Source organism: Leucoraja erinacea, chromosome 5 (genome assembly GCF_028641065.1).
Source record: "Leucoraja erinacea ecotype New England chromosome 5, Leri_hhj_1, whole genome shotgun sequence".
NCBI classification, from domain to species: Eukaryota; Metazoa; Chordata; class Chondrichthyes; order Rajiformes; family Rajidae; genus Leucoraja; species Leucoraja erinaceus.
Window position 1 is genome coordinate 85,673,970 of NC_073381.1, and position 13,846 is coordinate 85,687,815.

Sequence of the window (13,846 nt, forward strand, 5' to 3'; positions counted from 1 at the left end):
GAATGGCACCTGAGGAAGTTCCTGCAGTCCTCCATGGCCTGGCTAACACTGTCTGCACTGATCAGGGTCATTATCAAACTGCTGTTGTGGATCTTTCCAAAAGACAACCTGGTTGCCCAGGTTCCAACACTGGAAGTGATTGTACCCAAGATAGGACATTGGAGGAGGTCCAAAACAGATTCACTCGGCTTGGGCAGCACAGCGGTAGTTGCTGCCTCACAATGCCAGACACTCGGGTTCGATCCTGACTCCAGGTGCTGTCTGTACGCAGTTTGCACATGCTCACTGTGACCGCAGGGCTTTTTTCTGGGTGCTCCGGTTTCCTCCCACACTCCAAAGACCTACAGGTTTGTAGATTAATTGGCTTTGGTAAAAGTTGTAAATTGCCCCTAGTGTTCAGTTTCAGTTCAGTTTAGTTTATTGTCACGTGTACCGAGATACAGTGAAATGTTTTTGTTGTGTGCTAACCAGTCAGCGGAAAGACAATACATGATTACAATCGAGCCATTTACAGTTTGTAGATACATTATAAGGGATAATGTTTAGTGCAAGGTGAAGCCTGATCAAAGATAGTCTGTAGGTCACCAATAAGGTAGATAGTAATTCAACACTGCTCTCTTGTTGTGGTGGGATGATTCAGTTACCCGTTAACAGTGGGGAAGAAATCCCCCTGAATCTGGAGATGTGCAGGATAGTGTTAGTGTACATGATGTCGCTGGTCAGCGTAGACTCAGTGGGCCGAAGGACCTGTTTCTGCACTGTATCTCTAAAGTCTAAAGACTAATTCCCAGCATTAAGAGGGCCACCCTTAAGAAAAAGGCTAAACAAGTGGGTTTTGCATTCCTTGGAGTTTAGACGAATGAGAGGTTATCTCATTGCAAGATGCTAAGAAAGCTGCTTAACTAGTGAACGTTGAAATGTTTTCACTAATGGGAGAGTCTTGAATGAGGGAACTTTTTCAAGATGAGGGATCAGTCATTTAAGACCAGGCTACGTAGGGTGGAAATGTCAAGGACTTGAGGTCATAGCATTCAGGTAAGTGGGACAAAGTTTAAAGGAGATGCACCAGGCAAGTTATTAAACATTTTGTTGGCCAAGCTTCCCAAAACAGTGGGAGGAGAGTGCATAGAGGATGCTCCCGGTGGTCATTCCAAGCAGGCACAAGGAACTGCAGATGTTGGCATCTTGAGCAAAACACAAATTGCTGGTGAAACTCAGCGGGTCAGGCAGCATCTGTGGAAGGAATGGACAGTCAACGTTTTTGGTCAGGACCCTTCTTCAGACAAGGAATAATCTCAACCTGATACATCACCTGTCCATTCCCTCACCATTACCCGTCTTCAATACATTCCAGAATCTATCTGCAAATTCCTGTCTGTTGACAGTCGTCATCCATCCTAATATAAACCTTTCTCCCAAAAGGTCCACTTCCTTTTCTCAGAAGTGTGGTTGACACAAATAGAGGAACATTGCTTCACAAACAGTTGGCTCTTCAATCCTGAACTGCTTTGGTTCCAGATATAGTGCCGAAAACTCTGGATAACCCACCATTATTTGCCTATTTTTACCAATGAGTCATTTGTGCAAATGTCAATGTCAGTTTCCAGCAGAGGAATGCCTCCAGTCTTACATACTCTCTTATAATCCCTGTATCCCTGCAACTTATTCCCTCTCACATTCCCATTAACTACAGCAAGATGCTATACATAGTCATACAGCGTGGAAACAGGCCCTTTGGCCCAACTTGCCCACACGGACCAACATGTCCCACCTACACTAGTCCCACCTGCCTGCGTTTGGCTCAAATCCCTCCAAAACTTCCCTATGTACCTGCCTCCTCTGGCAGCTCGTTCCATACACCCACCACTCATCGCGTAAAAAAGTTGCCTCCCTATTAAATCTTCCCCCCTTCACCTAAAATCTATGCCCTCTGGTTCTCGATTCCCCTACTCTGTACGTTGACCCAATCTATTCTAATGATTTTACACACTATAAGATCACCCCTCATCCCCTGCACGCCAAGGAATAGAGTCCAGCCTGCTCAATTTCACTATATAACAGACCCTCGCAGGCACTGCCACTTTCATTTCACTGTACATATGTGACAAATCAAGTTGACTTGACTTGGGTTAGGACACACTAGGGACGGTTTACACTAACAATATCCTACACACACTACAGAAATTTACAATTATACCAAGCCAATTAACCTACAAACCTGTATGCCTTGGGAGCGTGAGAGGAAACCGGAGATCCTAGTGAAAACTCCTATGGTCACGGGGAGAACGTACAAACTCCATACAGACAAGTACCTGTAGTCAGGATCGAACCCGGGTCCCTTGTGTTTTAAGGCAACAACTCTATCACTGCCCCACTGTGCCACCCCTGTTCTCCCTCTCAAAGTACCATTCAATTATCCCCCAAGGACTCAATCTGATACTGTTCCACTATCTATCAGGCACAAGTACCTCAATCAGAAACACTTTAAAATGAACAATTTAAAAGCACTTTGGTCTTGCATGCTCTTAATACATGTTGACGCAAATTTTACATCTGTGACCCTTGCTCTCCAAACCAGTTAGAGAGAGCTACCTGTTTACTCTGTCCAAACCATCATGATCTGGTGCAGCTATCAAATCTCCTCTCAACCATGTTGTGCTAAGAGAGCGAGCATCTGTGATCTCAATCATCCCAGTCCTCCATGTTGTCAGCCGAGCACCTGGCTGGCTTCCTGCTGTTTTAATGCCCCGCAGACTGTCCTCATTCCATACGATCCAGACAAGAGACAGCACTGTGATGCAGCGGTAGAGCTGTTGCCTTACAGCGGCAGAGACCCAGTTGGATCCCGACTGTTTGTGAGGAGTTTGTACGTTCTCTCTTTGATGGCGTGGCTTTTCTCCGGATGCTCCGCTTTCCCCCCACACTCCAAAGATGTACAGCTTTGTAGGTTAATTGGCTTCAGTAAAATTGTCCTCACTGTGTAGGGTTGCGTTAGTACGGGGTGATCGCTGATCGATACAGACTAGGCGGGTTCAGGGGCCTGTTTCCATGCTGTAACTCTAAGGTCTAAAGTAACCTGGCACAAATAAGGGTGATTGCAATGGTGGGGAGGCATAGAGGGAGGAGGTAGGAGTACAGGAACCTACCATCTGCCTATAGGGCTTGTCAGCGGGGCTGGCTTTGGCCTCTCGAGCCTTGTCAATGTCCTCTGCAGTCAGCCCACTGACGGAGCGGTGGTCCTGGTGGAAGCAGCGTCTCGGGGCCGCCGTCGAGAGAAGTCGGCTTGGCTGTACAAAATGGCCGCCCATCTTCCCGGAGCAAGCGGGGTCAAAGGCCGCTGGGTCACCCATCGCCTGCCGGTGCTGGACATCAGAGGCCGCCTCTGGCGTCTCCAGGTCCAAGGTTTCGCTGGACAGGCCCAGCTCTGAGGACAAATCCTCCTCTGGCTCCGTGAAGCTCTCCTGCTGTGGCCCGAGGTCCTGGAGTGGAACACACGTCAACAAGCAATGACCGACAGGAACCTGCTGCCACCCACCTGGCACACAACAGTACAGCACCACCCTCACGCCAAGCACCCACCCGGCACACTTCCACCCACAAACCCAGCAGCAATCTGCTGGGCATCCACACACAATACCCACTTTAGGAGAGTGTGCAAAAATGAACTGCTAGCTGATTTTACCGAAGATAGACACAAGGTGCTGAGGTAAGTCAACGGGTCTCTGCAGAAATAGGACTGGGTGACGTTTCAGGTCGGGACCCTTCTTCAGACTGGGTCTCGGCCCGAAACATCACCCATCCTTTATCTCCAGTGATGCTGCCTGACCGCTGACTTACTGTAGCACTTTGCGATTACACACTTAGGAGAGGTTGCGCAGGCTATTTATTATTGGGCGTGCAGGAGGCCGAGAGGTGATCTTATTGAGAGGTAAGTGTACAAGATCACGGGGTAAGTTGATAAGATGAATGCATTGTGTTTTACCCAGAGTAGGAGAACCAAGAACCAGAGGGCATAGGTTTAAGGTAAGGGGGGGGGGGAGATTTAATAGGAACCTGAGGGGCACCTTAAGTGGGTATATGGAACAAGCTGTCAGTGGAGGTAGTAGAGGCAGGTGCACTGGACAGGTACACTGAATAGGAAAGGTTTAAGAAGGATATGAGCTAAACATGGGCAAATGGGACTAGCTTAGATTTGGCATCTTGGTTGGCATGGACAAGTTGGGCCAGTTTTGATGCTGTACGACTCTGACCCGGTCGTGTGAGCACAGCTTCAACACCATCCGTGACAAAGTAGCCCAACTGAGTGGCATCATTACCATCTATCCTAAACATTTATACGTGGATAATAGGTATAAAGGAGAGGTTGCGCAAACCTGGATTGTTTTTTTCTGGAGCTTCAGATGTTGAAGGGGGACCTGATAGAAGTGTATAAAAATATGAGAGGCATAGACAGGGTAGACAGTCATACCTTTAGGGTGAGAGGGCAAACCTTAAAGATGATGTACGGGACAAGTTGTTTTTAAAACACAGAGGGTGGCGAGTGCTTGGAACACGCTGCCAGGAGTAGTGGTGGAACAGATATGATAGTGGTGTTTAAGAGGTTTTTAGAGAGCAGTTTAGCTTGTCATCATGTTTGGCACGGACATTGTGGGGACAAGTACTGCGGACACTGAAGAGGATTGCTCGGCGTTGCGTGTACCTGCATCTTGCCCACCGCTGTGTAGATGGCATCCTGGGCTGAGGCCTGCCAGCCCTGGGCCACCGCATCACTGCCCAACACCATGGCACGCAACTGTGTGGCCTGGGTCTCCACAATAGCCTGGCTCAGCTTGGCCAGCCCCCTCACCAACATGGCCACGTCACCCGCCATCTTCCGTCCGTCACCTGCAGAAATACAGCGCCCAGACTGACACGTCAAACTACAAACAGCCTCACCCAGCCCAGGGACACCAAGCCCTCCAGTAGGACACTGGCCCTACCACCCAACTCACCCACACCAACCAAGATGCCCATTTTATGCTAGTTCCACTTGCCCACGTTTGGCCCATATTCCTCGAAACCTTTCCTGTCTAATGAACCTGTCCAAATGTGCTAAATGTCAGCACACGGAACTGTAAATGCTAGAAGTTTACAAAAAAAAGAGGCAAAAACAGGACCCAGACTGACAGGTCAAACCAGAGGTGGGCCAGGGAAGGTGCAGTGACACCACACCTCTCCCACGACATGGATACCAAGCCCTCCCTAGACAGAAGGAGCTGTAGTGCTGGAGTAACACAGCAAGTCAAGTAGCATCTCTGAAGAACATGCATAGGTGACGTTTCAGATCGGTACACTTATTCAGACTGATTGTAGGGGGTGAGAAAGCTGGAAAAGAGAGGTGGGGGTGGGACAAAGACTGTTTCTGACCCGAAACATTGTCTAATCATTTTCTCCAGAGCTGTCTGACCCAATGAGTTACTCCAGCCTTTTGTGCCTATCCTGGCAGGTGATAGGTGAATACAATGTTTTAGATTGAGAGAGATAAAGAGATACAGCATGAAAGCAGGTCTTTCAGCAGTTATCCCACTTTTTCATTCATTCCCTACACAATTTACAGAGGGCCAATTAACCTACAAACCCACATACCTTTGGGATGGGAGGAAACTGGAGCACCCAGAGGAATCCCGCGCAGTCACAGGGAGAATGTACAAATTCCACACAAGCAGTCCCCCCGCCCCCGAGGTCAGGATCGATCCCGTGTCTCTGGCAACGTGAGACAGCAGCTCTACCCGCTGCGCCACATCTGATGGGACTACAGCTAACCCCAGGCCAGGCTAGTCCCAAGCACACACAGGCTCCTTGTCCCAGCACCAGCTGCTCACATGCAGACTGTGACTGGAAGGTGGGGGCCCAGCTCCACGAGGCTGCGGCTTCCTGGAGTGACCGAGCTGTGGAGTGGATGAGGGGGGTGCAGTGGGAGGAGGGAAAACATGTCCAAAGCCTCAGACAGACCCTCACCCTTTCTCCAATCCCTAGGGCAGAGCCGCTGCCTCACAGCACCAGAAACCCGGGATCGATTCTGACCATTTGTGGAGTTTGTACATTCTCCCTGTCACAGCGTGGGTTTCCTCTGGGTGCTCCAGTTTCCTCCCACATCCCAAAGACATGCAGGTTTGTAGGTTAATTGGCCCTCTGTAAATTGTCCAGTGTGTAGGGAGTGGATGTGAAAGTGGGATAACATAGAACCAGTGCGAATGGGTGATTGATGGTCAGCGTGGACTCGGTGGGCCGAAGGATCAGTTTCCATGCTGTATCTCTGAACTAAATAAACCTATTATTCTCCCAACCCCACTAATTCTCACTGTGGAGCTCCCCCCTCACCCTCTACCCACGTTAAAAGCTCCTCACCCACAGTTGAGGCAATTTGAACGTCCAGGAATGAAGGAGATGACAAGAAGTGATAAACACTGCCCAGCCAATCATAGGTACTGATCTCCCCACCATCGAAGGGATCTACAGGAGACACTGTCTGATGAAGGCAGTCAGTATCATCAAGGACCCACACCACCCTGGCCACACTGTCATTGTACTCCTGCCATCGGGAAGAAGGTACAGGAGTCTGAAAACTTTAAATGCCCAGGCTCAGGAACAGCTAACAACCATCGTGCTATTGAACATGACGAACTCCAACTAATCTATGAACCATCTTGGTTGCACTATGGACTTCACTCTTGTTTTATTTTGTTTTACACTTGTTTTTTATTCATTGAGCTTTTGTTTGTTTATTATGTTATCTATCGAGTACGGTATTTACAGGCCCGTTACACTGCCTCAAAGGATTTTGCATATACTCCCTTTGACCACAGGGATTTCCCCCATGAGCTCTGGTTTCCTCACACATCTTATTGACGTGCGGGTTGGGAGATTATTCTAAATTTCCCCTGGTTGGGAGGCGAATAGTAGAATCTGGGGAGAGTTGAAGGAAATGCCAGTCACACAGAGCGGAAACAGGCCCTTCGGCCCAACTCATGCAAGCTGACCAAGATGCCCCATCTAAGCTAGTCTCATTTCCCCGTTTGGTCCATATCTCCCTGAATCTTTCCTACCCATGTACCTGTCCAGAGTTCTTTTAAATGTTGCAAATGTACCCGCCTCAACTACCTTCCCCAGCAGCTCGTTCCATATACCCACCACCCTCTGGGTGAAAATGTTGCCCCTCAGATTCCTATTAAATTTGCCCCTCAACCTTAAACCCATGTCCTCTGGTTCTTGATTCCCCTACTCTACTCCATTCACCCTATCTATTCCCCTCATGATTTTATACACTAAGGTCACTGCTCAGTCTCCTGCGCTCCAAGGAATAAAGTCCTAGCTTGCCCAACCTCTCCCAAGTGGGAGTATTCTGCTGTAGATGCCCTGCAGTGGTAGTCAATTAAATCAGATAATACTATACATGAATACAATCAAGCCAAACACATGCACAAAAGGTAGAGCAGAAAAACAACACCAGAGTGCAGTAGTTTAAACAGTACCAGGGAAAAAGTCCAATGTCTGAATGGGGGAGGTTGGAAAAAAATGGGATTGTACATTCTCTGTGCATTTACCTTGTTCATTCCCCTCATGATTTTATACACGTCTATAAGATCATCACAGCCTCTTGCGCTCCAAGGAATAAACTCCTATCCTGCCAAACCTCTCCCTATAGCTCAGGCACTCAAGTCCTGACAACATAAATCGTGGAGAGAATAAAATGATTACAGGTCCCCCCCCCCCACCCCAGGTTACGCACAGCCCCTATGTATGAGTGGGTGTTTGGGAGACCGGCAGGATGGATTTGCCAGCTGCTTGAGGGCATCTTCTGATATGCGGGCACTCTGTGTGTGGCTACATTTCCTACTTGCAAACTGTCTAGTCTGTGAACGGTCCTCAGAAGCAAAAACCTGCCATATCCTGGGAAGGACTGTGATGCAGCAGTGGTGTAAATGGACATTTGATGGTCAGCACAGACTCGGTGGGCCGAAGGGCCCGTTTTCACACAGTATATGCTTATATCATTAAATTAGTAGAGACTGCCTTTACATTAGACGGTAGAGATGCAGCGCGGAAACAGGCCCACCGAGTCTGTGCCAACCAGTGATCACACCATACATTAACCTAAACATACTAGCTATGTTACAACTTACTGGATGGAGCCAATTAACCTACAAACCTGCACATCTTTGGAGTGTGGGAGGAAACTGCAGCACCCGCAGAAAACCCACACGGTCACAAGGCGAACATACAAACACTTTTCTCAAATGATAGCACAGCAATCACAACAATCCTATCTTTCCCCCTCATCCCCCCCCCCACCACTCCATCCCCATAGTCTATAAAATAATTTTCCTTCAAATCCCCTTCCAAAGCCCTGATCCAGTTTCTGTCGCCCCCCCCCCCCCCCCCCCCCCCCCACGCGATACAAGTTTCAGATTATATTCGTCCTCTCGTAAACAAGCATTTCCCTCATATCCTTTCCTAGAATATTACAACATTTAATCTTCAAACTGTTAGACCTAGTTATAAACTTTACAAGACAATCTTGGTCATCAAGGAATTGTGAAAGCACAAGAGGAAAGCGGATTCCTCCCCACTCCTCAGCGAACTGCCTGGAGCCCAGCAATAAGCCGATTATGTAATGCCTTACCCCTAGAGAGAAGAGTCCTCAGGAATCACTTCCTTACCTCGAGGGAGCAGTTTGAGTGGGCAGCTTTGAGCAACTCAATAGAAGTGAAACAATCCAAGGGCTCCTCAAAGGAGAAATGTGTACTGCTCCAGATGGTCAAGAGTTCGAACGTGCAGCAGTTCAAGAGAGAGGGGGAGCCGGGGTGTCAGGCAGCAAAGAGAAACACTTGTATTTATAGAACGCCTGATGCAATCTCCCTGGTCGCATCCCAGCCAATGGAGTTGTTTTTAAACCACTGTCACTGTTGGAATGCAAGAGGGCTGGGGAGGGGGGGGGGGGGGGGGGGGGGGGGGGGGTGGAGAAATGATAGGATAAAGATAGTGCCAGTCGAGAGCAACAGAGAAGACAATGGAGAGAACAAGAGCAGAGGGAAGAGGTAGAGAATGACTGGAGATTAGGCTAGGGTTAGGGCGGAAAACACAGCAGCTGCAACTCATGCACGGGGGAAGATGGGGAAATGAATGAGAGGAGCAATGGGCCAGGAGAGAGGGAAGGGGAGGGCTGTGGGAGTGTGCAAGGGAAACAGTTTCTCAGTAGCTTTATTGTAACTCTCTTTTAGGCACCAGCTCAGGGTCACTCAAAGAGCGACCGACAGCAGGGAATCAGGAGGCCTGGAGGAAGAGCAGAATAAACGGAAGCAGATGTTGAGAAATGGGGAAGTTTACAGATCAAGGGAGTTCTGGATCATTCCGTCATCAGCCTGCAAAACAGTTTGCACAGAGTTTGAGATGCACACAGTCACTCACTATGCTGTCGTTTGTCACTCTCCCCGTGTCTGTTCTCGACAGTGAGATTCCCAAGGATCACTCAGCAATCCGCTGTCCCACTCGACGTTCCCAAACCACTCTCCCGACCTTCCTGCAGTCACCCTACTCCATGGGAAAGGGCTAACTGAGAGACATCCCCAAGGGGTTTGCAATGTGAGAATTGCTGACAAGTGTTACAGATGACATTACAGGTTAAGCAACTTATTTCTGCAAAGAAAGATCCATCAAAGGTGAAAGGACAACCCACCCACACACCTCGCGATCAAAGGTTGATACTGGAATCCGCCAGATCACAAGAGCAACAAGCCCACTCGGCCACTCAAGCCTGCCCTGCCATTCAATATAATCATGGCTAATCTATACTGTCCTCAACTGCACTGCCATGCCAGCTCCTAGGTTTGATCCCGACCGCCGGCATAATTTAATTGGCAAGTGTAAATGGCTCCTCCGTTACGTGACCTTTTTCTCCTACAGCAGAGTCCACATTTCTGCCCATGTCGTTAAACTGGACAGAGCATAGAGGTTATTGCCGGCGATGTTGCCAGGCATCGAGGGCCTGAGCTATCGGGAGAGGTTGGGCAGGCTAGGACCTTATTCCTTCGAGCGCAGGAGGCAGAGCGGTGATCTTATAAATGTGTACAAAATCGTATGGGGAATAGGCAGGGTGAATGCAGTCTTTTACCCAGAGTAGGGGAATCAAAAAACACAAGACATAGGTTTAAAGATGAGAGTGGAAAGATTTAATAGGAACCTCAGTGGCAACTTTCACACAGTGTACGGAACGAGCTGCCAGAGGAGGTAGTTGAGGCAGGTGCTATAGGGTGATTTCACTAAAGGTCACTGGAGCGTAGATCCGCACCCATGTGACCAAAATTCTCAAGTGGAGGACACTCGAGGGTTCGGTACATGTTAGTGGATGGGAAAAAACGCATTTTCCCACCCGTTAAAAACATAGAAAACGGCGAGGTTGTGAGCTGCAATTTACTGTGCCAGTCGGGGTGACCGTGAGGCACAGCTACCTAGATTTACAGGGGGAAAAAAAGATAGCAAGTAAGGTAAATTCAAGAGGGAACTGAAGGTGCCAAACCGGCGGAAATGAACAGCCGACATTTGCCGTGGATATTTACAGGTCCAAAATATCGGGAATTATCGCGTTTGCTCGCTGAATTTCATCGAAAGTAAGGCATTATTTACTTACTTTTGATGAAATATCGGCGAGCAAACGCGATAATTGCCCGATATTTTGGACCTGTAAATCATCCAAAGTAATGGCATTGTTAATTTCCTTGTTTGGAAATTCAGTTCGAGCTTGAAACCTTACTTGCTATCTTTTTTGTAGGTAAATCTAGGTCACTGTGCCTCACGGTCACCCCGACTGGCACAGTAAATTGCAGCTCACAACCTCGCCGTTTTCTATGTTTTTAACGGGTGGGAAAATGCGTTTTTTCCCATCCACTAACATGTACCGAACCCTCGAGTGTCCTCCACTTGAGAATTTTGGTCACGTGGGTGCGGATCTACGCTCCAGTGACCTTTAGTGAAATCACCCTATAAGACCTTTAAGACATGGATAGGAAAGGTTTAGAGGTTTATGGGTCAAATGCAAGCAAATGGACTAGCCTCGATGGGGCTTCTTGATCAGCAAGGAAAGGGACCTGTTAACATTTTGTATGACTGCTACTCCAGGTGCTTCAGGAGATAATAGACAATAGGTGGAGGAGTAGGCCATTCGGCCCTGATCGAGCCAGCACCGCCATTCAATGCGATCATGGCTGATCATCCCCAATCAGTACCCCATTCCTGCCTTCTCCCCATATCCCTTGACTCCGCTATTTTTAAGAGCCCTATCTAGCTCTCTCTTGAAAGTTTGAGGGGAGATGAAGAAGAATCTCTTGAGAGGGGAGATGAAGAAGAATTCTATTTATTGCCCCCACCCCACACCACTCAAAATGTCAGTAATTTCATATAGGAAGCTCAATGCTTTGTAACATCCCTCTCAGGTGCTGGTGTATCTCTAGAATAATCAAAGACTTGTATAATCAAGTACTTGTCCCACCCCAGTCATTCTTCCTTCTCCCTGCTCCCGTCCAGCAGGAGAAAGGTACTTGAAAGTGCGCCCCACCGAATGACCTGATACTCAGGAACATTCTTCCCTTTTGTTGTCAGGCTTCTTAACGATCCTTCCATACGCTAGTGTACTGTCCGATTCACCTCTCCCCCAATGTGGACATTGGACTTTGTCTATAGTACTGATGCACTACAATGCCGAGAACAATATTCTGCACTCTGTATCTTCCGCTTTGCTCCACCTATTGTACTCGAGTTTGACTTGATCGTATTTATGTATGGTAAATCATAGCATGCAAAAGAAAGAATTTCACTGTACTTCAGTACAGGTGACAATAATAAGCCAAACTTTTTCTATCCCAGAGAATGTTGGTGGCAGGATCTTTAGAGAAATTGAAGATGAAGGTAAATAATTACTTGTAGGATCTAGGAATGAGGGGAATGCGCACATAAGACAACTTGAGGTAAATAGAGAATAGACATGATCTTATTGAATGATGGGCAGGGTTGAGGAGTCATAGCCTGCTCATTTGTGTATTGTCTCTAAATCACTGATCAAACCCGCACCATTTCTCAACCTCTGCACCACCTTCCCCTCTGCCTCGCCCTCCATTTCCTGAATTAACCAGGTCATGGATTAAACTGGAAAGGATGCAGAGCTGATTTACGGGGATGGTGCCTGAACTTGAAGGCTGGAACAATAGGGAGATGTCGGGTAATTAGGACATTATTTCTTGGAGCAGAGGGTGATCTTTTGGAGGTGCATAAACTCAAGACAGGAACAGATTGGGTGAACACAGTATTTTCCCCTTGGGTAGAGGAATCAAGAACCAGAGGCATGGGTTTAAGGTAAGGCAACATATTTAATAGGGACCCGAGGGGCAATTTTTTTCACAGAAAGCGGTGGGTACATAGAATGAGCTGTCAGACAAAGTAGTTGAAACAGGAACTTTAACAGTATTTAAAAGACATTAGGACAGGTACGTGGATAGGAAAGGTTTAGAGGGGCCAGTGCAGATGGGGCATTATGGTCAGCATGAACGAGTTGGGCCCAAGGGCCTGCTTTCGTGCAGGATGACTGTGGTTAACTTGGAACAGTTAATCTTACAATGCCCAAGATAAGTGTTATTCAGCGAGTACTGCTGCCATTTATCTTGATAAGCACCAGTCCTCTCACATAGAGGTCAAACAGTGGGACACTGCACCAGTCTACTAAGAATGCTGCCAGTTTCACTGACTCAATACAACATGTTGTGACTGGAGACTGCCAGTGCCTGTCGTGGGTAGGAGGGGGCTGGGAGAAGTTTGCAAATTCTGTTATTTACACTGTAAACAGAGATCCTGTCAAATTGATTTCTGTAAGTGATTAGACTATTCAGGCCGTCACTGAAAATGTGAGGTTCAAAACAGTGCAAAGTGGTCAGGCAGCATCGGATTGGGATCAACATGCACAGAGTGAGAAGGTTGGGCTGCTCTGGAGCAGAGTGAGGTTGTTAGCTTCACACCGGGCCAATTGGACATGGAGGATGCGCTTCCTCTCATGGGATAGACCAGTAAAATGGATTGGTAAAAATTACACAGTCGCTAATCAATCTGTTGTAAAATCCACTGGAATCTCTTTACCCAGATGTTGGGAATGTGGAAGTCGCTGCCGCAGTGCATGCTCGGCATAAACAGAAATGACAGAAACTGGATTTTGTGGGGGGTGGAGAGAGGGATGTAAGGCAGTAAGATGGGGAGGGGTAGGATGCAGGTCTCAGAGCAGATGGACAGAGTGGCCTGATACTGTAGATAAACACAACAAGCTGGAGTAACTCAGCGTGTCAGGCAGCATCTCTGGAGAAAAAGAATAGGTGATGTTTTGGGTCAGAATCCTTCTTCAGACTGAAAGATAGAGGTGAGGGTGGGGAAGGACTGGAAGCGAGAAAAGACCAGTACAAATCAGAGTCGCCTGAGGAATTAAGCAACATTTAAAGTCTTCCCACACATGGATCAAGAAAGCTTATTGGTGATAGGAAAGCAGAGACACAATCATATGCAGACACTGGAGTCTTGAGCAAAAAACAGTGCTGGAGGAACTCAGCGGGTCAGTCAGCATCTCTGGAGGAAATGGACAGACGAAGTCAGCCTTTCCATAAGCTGCCCGATTCACCTCTATCCCATTGCACACATTGGACTTTGTCTCTGGAACTGGTGCACTACAATGCTGAGAATTATATTCTGCACTCTGTATCTTCCCCTTGCTCAACCTATTGTACTTGAGTTGACTTAATTGTGTTTATGTATAGTATTATCTGATTTGATTTGATAG

General features: G+C 47.7%; 1 protein-coding gene across 1 annotated transcript in view; it reads right to left on the bottom strand.

The window, feature by feature from the left end:
- Nucleotides 1-13,846, bottom strand: part of LOC129697514 (atypical kinase COQ8A, mitochondrial-like) — a 37,323-nt gene that overhangs the window by 21,375 nt on the left and 2,102 nt on the right. The window contains 2 exon segments of the mRNA XM_055636149.1: nucleotides 3,147-3,479; nucleotides 4,700-4,884. Of these exon segments, the coding sequence (XP_055492124.1) occupies nucleotides 3,147-3,479; nucleotides 4,700-4,870 (504 nt within the window). The 5' untranslated portion in view covers nucleotides 4,871-4,884.